We start from the raw sequence: 11151 nt of genomic DNA, 5'->3' as shown, positions 1-11151 counted from the left end.
GACGATTATTACCGGACACCCTGTATATTGTATATATAGACAGGGTGGGCCATTTTAATCGATCCAGTCGAATATCTCGAAAACCAAGCCCGGGAAAGAAAAATGTTTCAGACAAAAGTTGCATGGTGTCGAGGGATACATAAGATGGTGTCATTGGTTTGACCTTGAATTTTTATTTAAAGGTCATGTGAAAATCAACTTGAATTTCTTAAATGGGACGCTATATATTTTTGCATATTTTTGTAACTTATCTCAAGAAGTTTTTGAAATACAATAACAAAATATTTTTTTATTAAGTATTTTTCGAGTTATAAGGCTTGAAAGTTCCAATATTTTGACCTCAAATACGAAAAATCTCGTAAAATTTTCATTTTTCGATTATCTTACCATAATACTTTTATGCACAGAATAATGAAACAAATCAATTGGCGTAATTAGAACACATAATTATGTTAAAGTAAAAATGTATAACTGCTAGTTGAAAATTCAGATTTTTTCTTAAAGATAACTATGTGTTTTCTTTACACTAATTGATTTGTCTCATTATTCTGTGCATAAAAGTATTAAGGTAAGATAATCGAAAAATGAATATTTTACGAGATATCTTGTATTTTATGTCAAAATACTGCAACTTTGTAGCCTTATAATTCGAAAAATACTCAATGAAAAAACATTTGATTATGGTGTTTTGAAAAGCTTTTGAGATAAGTTACAAGAATATGCAATAATATATAGGATGTCCTATTCAAAAAATTAAACATGACCTTCACGTGACCTTTAAATGACTCTTCAAGATCAAACCAATGGTATCATCTTATGGCCCCCTCGAAACCAAACAACATTTGTCTGAAACATTTTTTTCTCCTGGGGTTGGTTTTCGAGATATTCGACTGGATTAATTAAAATGACCCACCCTATATATACGTATATATATTATAGTACGACATTAGACAACATTTTGATACTGAATCATATTGCGCAAAGAGAAAGGAAATAGAAAAGTTTTTGCATTATTTATCGATTTAAAGGCAACTTTTGATAATGTTAATAGGAAGAAATTATGGGAGATAATGGAGGAGCAAGATATAAATAAAGGGTTAATATGGAGGCTGAAGAAAATATATGAAGAAACGGAAGCAGCAGTAAGAATAAAAGAAGAATTTACAAGTTTCACATTAAAGAAAGGCGTCAGAAAGGGTTATGTGCTGAATCCAACCTTATTTAACTTGGATATAGCAGATAAGGAATTATTAGAATTATTAGAATTATTTAAAAAAAAGAGGAATATGTATATATAGAATTATTAGAATTATTAGAAAAAAGAGGAATACATATAGGAGGTAACTTTAGGAAAGGGAAGAGTATAGTCATTATATAGTGCATAGCCTACGCAGATGATGTTATATTAGTAAAAAATAGAGAAGTACTGGTAGACATGATGAGAACGCTTAAAAGATTCTTGGAAAGTAGGGATATACTATTGAGTACAGATAAAATGAAAATTTTAGTATTTAATAGCGACAGGAAAAAAGAGAAGAGAATATGGAGATGAAGAAGAGAGAGGATTGAAGAAGTAGAGAATTTTAAATATTTAGAATTCATATTTAATAGGAAAGGAAATTATAATATAATGAACACATCAAAGAATTATATAGGAAAGGTAAAATAGCGGCAGGTAAAGTTTGGGGGTTAGGCGAAAGAATTTGTAAAGATGATTTCAGTAGAAGATGGATGCTATATAGATATTTGGTACAAAGTGTAATGTCTTACGGGGTTGAAATATGGGGATGGCAAGACAAAAAAGAATTAGAAAAGATTATATTAGATTATGTGAGATGGATATTTAGATTCGATTTCTGCATACCAAGATACTTAATTCAAAGAGAATTAGGATTAGATAAACTAAAAATAAGAATGGGGTATAAGAACAGAAGATTTAAGGAAAAGATAAGGGAAAAAGAAGAGGCTAGACTAGTTAAATTGTGCTGCATAGAAAAGGAAAAAATAAAGGAGAAAGAGTTATATAGTCAGGAAAGAGAAAGATATTATAATAATTTAGGGTGGGGTTTAATAGCAATATGAGAAATAATGTGATAAATAGATGAAAAGATTAGGGAGAGGGAAAAGGATGTTCAATTGCAAATAGAAAATGCTAAGATAAGAGATGCGAAATACAATAAGAAATATAAATAAATAGGAATAATATAGGTTTTAGCATTCCAAGTTATCTAGACAGGGAAGTTTTAGAAAGAGACAGATATGGAGATGAGGTACGTGCGTTACTTAGAGTAAAATGTGGAAATATGGAAGAAAGTAATAAATATTGGAAAGAAGAAGAATGTAAATTGTAGATTCTGTAAAATAGGTAAAGACAACTTGGAACACTATGTAATAGAATGTATTGTAGTAAAAAATTGGTTTCGCGATTTAGGTAATAATGGAGAGGAAATATTAGCTAAGATATAGAATGAAGAATTGTATGAGAAGAAAGGAAAGATATTAAAAAGGCTGAGGAAAGAAAAAAAAGAGAGGAAAAGATATACAAATAACTGTGATTAGATGGCTGTTAAGTTAAGCTTTAGATATTATGTTATATGATGTATTAGATTTAATTATTGTAAAAGGTATGAATGGGTATGGATGGATAAGTGGAAAATTTTGTAACCACCAACCAAGTCTCTTCTTGACAGAAGCTGAAGAAATAAAGATTATTTATATTCTAGAAAGTAAGATAACATGGAGGATTTCCACAATCTTCGGTCTTTCCGCCATCAAGTTTCATGCAAAAAAAGTTTACGTGAAAATTTAATCAATACTCAGTAATGAATATACACATTTACGAATGGTTATGCGCATAGTAAATTAACAATTTTGGATATATATAACATTATATACGTTTTCTTTTGCTTGCCGCTACGCGGCACACTTAGACTTGGCTAACTCGTATTCAAGTTTTTATAAAATATATATAAAGCCTACAAAGAACAGTTTCTACTAACAATATCAAAAAAGTATGTCTTTTTTATCGGTTTAACTTCTGATATAATTCCAACAAAAGATTCAAAATATAAAATAGATTATGTGTAATTGGTCGGATAAATTGGAAATAGTCCGTTTTACTTACTGCCTATTTAAAGCACAAAATAGAAATTTCTATATAACTTAAATACATAATTTACTATGTTATTAATTATGATAAATTCTAAATGGAATTACAAAGCTATTCAATATAATTAATTGGTTGAATTTAAAGTTAAAATCATCATTAAAACGTTAATAATAGACTAAAAATGGTCTATTATTAAAAAAAAGATTTAAAAACGTTCAATGGACATTGTTGGGATCTAATTTTGTTATAATCCAGCAAACCAAAGTATGTAACATAAATATATATATATAATATTACAGAAGTGTCCTGAATATTACATGTAATATTATTAGTATACATAATGTTACATTCTGGTAACAGCTCTATGTCAGCAATTTTGAATGTATCATTTATATATGAAATGCATTTCAATGAAATATTACTGTAATATAACATAGATGTATGTGTTACATATCATGTAATGTAACATAAACATATATATATTATATATTTTTATATCATCATGTAATATTTCTAAAATATTTATAAAATAATATTTACCAGAAAATTCAGATATAAAAAAGATTATGATAAATATTCAAAAAAAAAAAAGAATAGATTTCATTCATAAATAATTAAAACATTTATTGAGATATATTTTAAGTAAAATCTTAATAAATGTTTTAATTATTTATACATATATGAAATATATTCTTCGTAAATATTTTTTGAATATTTAATATAATCTTTTCTATACCTGACTTTTCCGGACATTTAAATATTTACAAAATAATTTAATTTCTAAAATATTTCATATATATATATATATATGCCGGTGGTGGCACAAGAGATAAGTCGAAAAAAATAAATAAGGAGCATAACTCTTGCATAACTATTTCTAGGATGGAAATAAAGAATTTTGATTGGTTCACAGAAAAAAGTAAATTATGTGTTATTTCAATCACATCTCAAATCTATTGCAATAGTTATATATCGTTAATAATGTATTATATATGTATCAATAATATAACGAATATTATATTATTAAAAAATTACAGTTGTTATATTTATGTTATATATCTCGAATCACGTTTGTGTTATATTACATTTTTAAAGAAACGTTATGAGTTATAAACGTAACGAAGAAATATAACATTGTTCTTCTAAAGTGCTCCAAAAATAATGTAACACTTACATTTTGTTTATATAATTATGAAATATAACATTGTTCTTTTTATGTGCTCTCTGAGTTATATAACAGTTACATATTGGTTTGCTGGGAAGTAGGTTATCCCAGAGATATCCATTTTGAAAATCATACAAATTTCTTAAAAGCGGACATTCGGGTATCCTCAGTATATCCTAAGTATATCTTTTAATTTTATACAGATTTTCTCTGGATGTCTAAATATTTTTTAGGTATATCCGACGGACGTACTTAGGATTAACTTTTGCTATGTGCGACAATTTAGAGTATTATTATATATTTTATTGTATTGTATAATTTGACATTGCTAAATCAATACTAATAAGTATCAGACTAAAAATTAATTGATGTAATTAAATAAATTTATATTATTTGTAATATATATATTATATATTTAAAATATACACTATGTTACCTAATGTTACATATCTAAAATGTATCTGTTATATGATATAATAATATGATTATGAATCATAAATGTAACATTTATAATATAGTGATACATATCTTTGATATATCAAAGAAGTACTTTTGTTGCTGACATTCAACAGTACATGTAACATAATGAGTAACATACATGTATGTAACTGATTGCTTCATAATATTTGATGTTATGAATCTGAGATGTATATGTTACATCGCTGTGTTTGCTGCGCATATTGGGTACGGCTTATTGAATTTTAAAATGTGCCATTCGGCATCGAAAACTACATTTAATAAGTTAAATTTTAAGACATTGTGCGACTATTAAAGATTAAACCAATTCTGGAGAGCATGGAGTGTCCGGTTAAAAAAGAATGCTCTATATATGTATATATACATATGTACAATGTATATATATGTATATATATATATATATATATATATTTATTTATTTTTTGGATACTTATGATGTATTTAGAAATTGATATATTTACATCAATTATCTGTCTATCTTACTCTCCGTAACGTATATGGGTAGAGATGGATTGTCATAATATTCGTAGATTTGCTGCGGTGATAGTGAGGGCGAAGAAGGATTCATAGTATGCATCATGTGTATCGACTGTGTATAGGGCATCATTTGCACGGGGGTAGTCAGTAGCATTGAACCATTGCTGCCGCGTTCTAAAGTTGAGCTGTTATACGAGCCTATATATAGATCATGATGATTAAGTTTGCCTGAATAAGTACTTGTTGGTCGAATAATTGATGTATCAGGAATCATTGATTCCTCGGGGATGATTGATGTCCCCATCGTCATTCTCGTTTCTTGCATTTGGCTATTCCATCGCAGTCGGCAGATACAAATTGCAATAATAATAATCATGATGAATGCCACTATGCTTCCAATAATACTGATAATGAGAGTATCATCAGTGTTTGAAATATTACTCATCGTGGACACATCTGTCAATCAAGTATATCATTAATAATACATAAAGGGAGAGAGAGAGAGAGAGAGAGAGAGAGAGAGAGAGAATTTATAAGAAGTATTAATAAATAAAATTTAAAAAAGGTTTTTTGCAAAAATAGAATAAAATAATTATTATTTATTATTTATTAAAAAACTTAATTAAGTTCAAAAATTAAATTAATTTTTTTTTTAGAGATTAATTTATTTCAAATTTAAAACAATCATTGATTGTCCAAAATTTTTTGACAGACAAAAACTTAAAAATATTGAAGTTTAATAAACAGATATTTACTTGTATGATCAATATGTTTGTTTCGATTATTTTGCACCATCGGTGTAACAGTCCAAATGATTTCTGGTTCGTGTGTTGTTGATTTCATTAATAGTGTAGTTTCCGTCTGCGGTTTTGTCAGCATCGTGCGATTGCACAAGAAATTCTCTTTTGTAAGATCGGTCAACGTTACACCTTCAAAATATTTAGGAGTAGCACAAACAACAATAGGCGCTTTATTGCCTGATAACTTTAACCATCTCCATAGATGTTTTGCCTCACAACTGCAATTGATTGGGTTATTATTTAATCCACTGATTCTTATAGAACCTCCACGTTCGTCCAAAGCAGCTAATAACTGAGTTGATAAATTAGTGAACTTGCTGCCAGAAACATTCAATTCAACCTTGGTAGAACGTGGCACTGGAAAGAAAAGAGCAGCCGGTATCGAGTCTATGGAAGTATTCTTTAAACCTAGGAACAATCTTAGTCCTCGCACACCAACCAGCGAGCTTGAGAGAATACTACGCAGTTTTTCTCCTCGCAACGTTAACTCTCGCAGACGAGGATGAGTGTGTATTGATAGCTGCTCGTTTCCTATTGATATATCTTTAATCTCGATGTCCAGCGTTTCTAGATTTGTCATATCTTTCAAAATTCCTTGTACATCGAAATAGCCTAACTTAGGATAATTGTAAGCATATAAAAATCGTAATCTTGTCAACGATTTGAATGCATTTTTCTCGATCCTGGTAATATTTACTAAATTTGCCATTTTTAAAGAGCGTAGTGTAACCAATCCATCAAAGCTACTCTCGTTGATGTTCCTTACTTCAGTATTAGAGATATCTAGACTCTGGAGTACAGGTAGATTTTTAAAGCTACTAATTAAATTTGTGAAATTTGTCAAACGATTTCTCGACAAATCTAGACTCTTTAGCATTGTAGTACGTTCCAACGTGACCGGTTTAATGTCTATGATTACATTGCCTGAGAGATTCAGATGTTTCAGGAATGGCATCTCTAGCCTAGAAAGAGTTTTGATACCCGTATTGGCAAGATTCAACGACCGTAGAATCTTTGCCTCACCAAAAATGCCACGTATCGCGTTTTCGCTCAACGGATTCTCAGAAAGATCAAGTTCTTTCACGTTGTTGATCATGACTTGAGTGAATATTTCCACTATTCGGTTGCGAGCTATTTTTAAGTTAAGCAGTGACACTAATTGTCGTTGCAGAGCACGAATTGGTATCTCGTTAAAACGATTGCCAGATAGATCAATCATCTCAATATCATGAATCCTTGATGGATCGAAAATAGTCTCGGGTAGCGAGGCAAGTCGATTATTACATAGATTTAAAAATTCTAATCGAAATAGACCCTCCATAGTGCGCTCGTTCAACGTTTCTAAAATATTATTAGACAAATCCAATAATTGAAGCTGTGTAGAATTGTAAAAGGCCAGCTCATCTACCTGTAATAATTTTTAATAATATTAGTTTTAGTTTATTTATTAATAAATTTTATTTTAATTTTATTATATCGTATTATTATCGTATATTTTCTTTCTTTCGTTTTCTCTATTTTTTCCTTTTCTCTTTCTTTCTCATGCTTTCTCTCTTTTTTTCTTGTTATTACTTATCACAATATCTTACATACCGATTCAATTCTGTTATTGGAGAGATCCAGATCGCGCAATCTTCCCATCTGTGAGAAAGCGAACTCGTTCACATGATGCAACATGTTACCAGATAGATCCAGCCATTTTAAAAACTGTAATGACTTGATAAAGTCACTCGGAAACTGGTCAAATTGATTGTTTGAAAGGTCAAGCCACGTGAGTCTTGGATGAATCACAAAGGCTGTTGAAGACAGTTGGCTGATACGATTGTTTGATAAATCGAGGATTTCTAAGCCGGTACCGGTGTTAAAATGTTCGCCAATGAATAATGTAAGCTTATTACCACGTAGGTTCAACGAGTAGAGATTAATGAGATTGACAAAAGCGCTAATATCGATGCGCTCAATAATATTGTACGAAAGATCAATTGTTGTGAGATTGTAAAGATTCTGGAAGGCGTCTTGATTGATTTCCTGTAGCTGATTGCCAGAAAGAGAGATTTTCTCTAGTGATTCAAGATTCAGTAGCAATACAGTCGGTAGGATTTTAAGCTGTGTATATGATATGTCAAGATTGATCAAGGACGAAGGAAATACTGGTGGGAAACCGCCGTATAAGGGATTGCTGCTAAGATTCAAATACTTCAGTCTATGTAAGTATTTAAACGTTTCTGGCGGCAATTGTTTTAGTTGGTTACCTGCCAGATTCAGTGAGACCAGATTTCTCAGTGCTAATTCAGTAATAGTTGTTAATCGATTATACGATACATCGAGATTCAACAAGGTATTTTCCAGACCAGCAAATGTGTTTTGCGAAATGACTGAGAGCATATTGTCGGAAAGTTCTATGTTGGCAAGATGTTTGAAGTTGTAGAACAATCTGGGCTGTATCTCACGTACTAAATTATGTGACAAGCCCAAAGTTACAAGATTCGTAGATGTAGCGTGAATTAATTCGGTGGAAAGTGCAGCAATGCGATTGAATTGCAGATACAAGTGTGCCAGGGATGATAATCTCATTAGTGCTGAACCTGGTACCAATAGAATGTTGTTATCCTCTAAGGATAGCCATTTCAATTTTGTCAATCCCTCAAAAGATGATTCTTCGATCTATAAAAAAATAATATATATAAATGTGATAAAAATTTATGATTATATATTATTTTTTCGTTCAAATTAAAAATTAAATATTCTTAGACTGAAATTTTATTTAACATTTGTCAATGTTGTCGGATGTGGTAAGTGTTAAACAGAGAATTGCTGGAGTTTCTATTAAGATTCTATGAATTCTCTATCTAATAGCCAATCGCTATCCGACATGTCGACAAATGTTAAATGAAATCTCAGCCTTAATGAGATTGGTCACTTTACAAGAGCGGTAGGAAGGGAATGCCTATACTTAAGTTAGATTAAACATAAATTTTTTGTTACAAATTGAAATTAGTCAAAAATTTTTAATTAAAAAAATTAAATTAGTATAATATTTAATTGTAAAATATATAATATAAAATATTTATATAACAAAATGCAATATTTTTCACTATAGCTTTCAAACGAGATGGTAAAAGAAATTTTAATTTTCTTATAGTTATTTGTCAATAATTATTCTAAAACTTGAATAGTTTTAATTATAATCTTACTATCGTCTTTTTCTATTTTATGTTGGTAATGACGTATTTATATCTACGATCATAAGCACTCATAAAATATAAATATAAGATCTAAAATTAACCCCTTTAAAATTAAATTTTTCAAAAACTGATTAAAAAGTGACCAAATCACTTAAAGTTCAAACAATCAATGCATTATTCTGCTAATAAGATAGTTTACAAAATAACATAGTTTTACAAAAATTTCATAAATTCTTATTGATTTTGATATAACTAATGAACCCTTTTAAATTCATATTTTTAACAGTTTAACTATGACATTCAACAATGCGTAACAATTTACATTTTATTCGAATGTAATATTAATCAACTAAAATTTTGCATTCCTCTTTCCTAGAATAATATTCTTTCAGAAATAAATTTGTTTGCTTTTATTTTATACAGTATGTTTTTTAGTTCTAATCTCAACATACAAATATGTCAAAAAAATTTTATAAAAAAATATTTAAATATGAATTGTTAAATAAGGTCAAAATAATGACCTAAATCTGACCCTACGCATTCGATTTATATAAATAAATCTACTAACAAGGAAACCTCGCAAACCCGAAAATTTTGATTTTGATAAAACTTAACATACACATAGAAAGGTCAATAGATGAAGTTAGAAATTTTCAGTTGCTGCTAAAAAACGTTTCTAAGGGATGAAACCAGCCCTCATATGTAAAGCAGTTTTTCGATATTTTCTATATATCTCAAAAACTATTCGAGATATATCGAGATATAAAAAAATGTTTTGTACAAAAGTTTCATGATAAGATCACCTCTATTTAATCATACAAAAGTTTCAGTAAAATCGCCTCTATTTAATCACACAAACAAAATTTTTAAAAAATATTTTTTTCCAAAAGTTTTGAAAAATTAAAAAAAATTTTTTTTAATTTTTTTTAATTTTATTTATTTATGTAATTAAATAGAAGTAATTTTACCATAAAACTTTTACATGAAACATTTTTTTTATATCTCAAATAGTTTTTCAAATATAATTAAAAAAGTTTTTTTTTTCAAAAATTACTTTAGTAAGACACCTTAGTATTAAAAGGACTATAAAATTAAAAATCAATTATGTATAATTTAAAATATCTTATATAACGAGTGATCATTTGAAAGTAAACGATTATATTTTTCTTCCTCGATTTCAACAATTTAATCGACTAGAGATCTAATACTTAAAACCTATTTTATTTGAGTCAGTTTCATTTGAGTTAAGCTACTTATTGTTAAAGTGGGGAAAGTCCCGTTAACACACATCCATATATATTGACCGATGCCTAGAATATTAGGACCTTCTAACCAAAACGGTTAGAAGGTCTTAATATTCACTGGCCAATGAACATTGTGCGCTATCGAATCCCGTCCCTTAGGGAGCCATTACATGAAGCGCGGAAACGCGGAAAGGAATAATAACTAGAATCCGTGTTTTCGTTGTTTCTTCCTATGTGAGCGGATTCATTTGAGCGGAAAAATGGAATTTTGTGTGTGTGCTATAAAGAAGTGTATAGAAAATAAAAACGAGGTTATAATGAACGGTCCAGCAAGTATTTGAGTATTTGTTAGTTAATAAACATAATAGCTTTGTTATTTTTGCAAAAAAGTTTTTGTATTTTTTACACTAAACAGAACATTTGACGCGTTCGTCCCGCAAATTAATTTTATCTTATATTACATGAAGCGCAATTTGCGCGGAAAAGCAGGACAATATGGTGATAACCATGATGTAAAAAAAAGGTGTACCATTGCGCATACAGTAGTGGGGGTATGATAAAACAACCAATCACATTCGGTTTAAATATAGCCGCGAGAATATAGCCACAAAACAATCTCATATGATATATGAAAAAAAGTTTTGTAAAATAAATAATAAACATAATATAAAAATAGATTTATTATTTTTTTTAT

General features: G+C 29.0%; 1 protein-coding gene across 4 annotated transcripts in view; it reads right to left on the bottom strand.

Annotated features, from left to right (window-relative positions):
• Positions 1-4794: 4794 nt before the first annotated feature.
• The window catches only part of LOC140664537 (uncharacterized), a 63064-nt gene continuing 56707 nt past the window's right edge, over positions 4795-11151 (bottom strand). For 2 of the 4 annotated variants that reach the window (XM_072889709.1, XM_072889710.1), the window contains exons 6-8: positions 7622-8692; positions 5984-7436; positions 4796-5684 (exon numbers count right to left, since the gene is read on the bottom strand). In XM_072889709.1, the coding sequence (XP_072745810.1) occupies positions 5218-5684; positions 5984-7436; positions 7622-8692 (2991 nt within the window). In that variant the 3' untranslated portion in view covers positions 4796-5217. Of the gene's footprint in view, positions 5685-5983; positions 7437-7621; positions 8693-11151 lie in introns of all 4 variants that reach the window. The other 2 variants (XM_072889708.1, XM_072889711.1) reach the window with 2 other exon arrangements.

This window comes from Anoplolepis gracilipes, chromosome 4 (assembly GCF_047496725.1).
Source record: "Anoplolepis gracilipes chromosome 4, ASM4749672v1, whole genome shotgun sequence".
NCBI lineage: Eukaryota > Metazoa > Arthropoda > Insecta > Hymenoptera > Formicidae > Anoplolepis > Anoplolepis gracilipes.
This window is presented reverse-complemented; position numbering and strand designations above follow the sequence as displayed.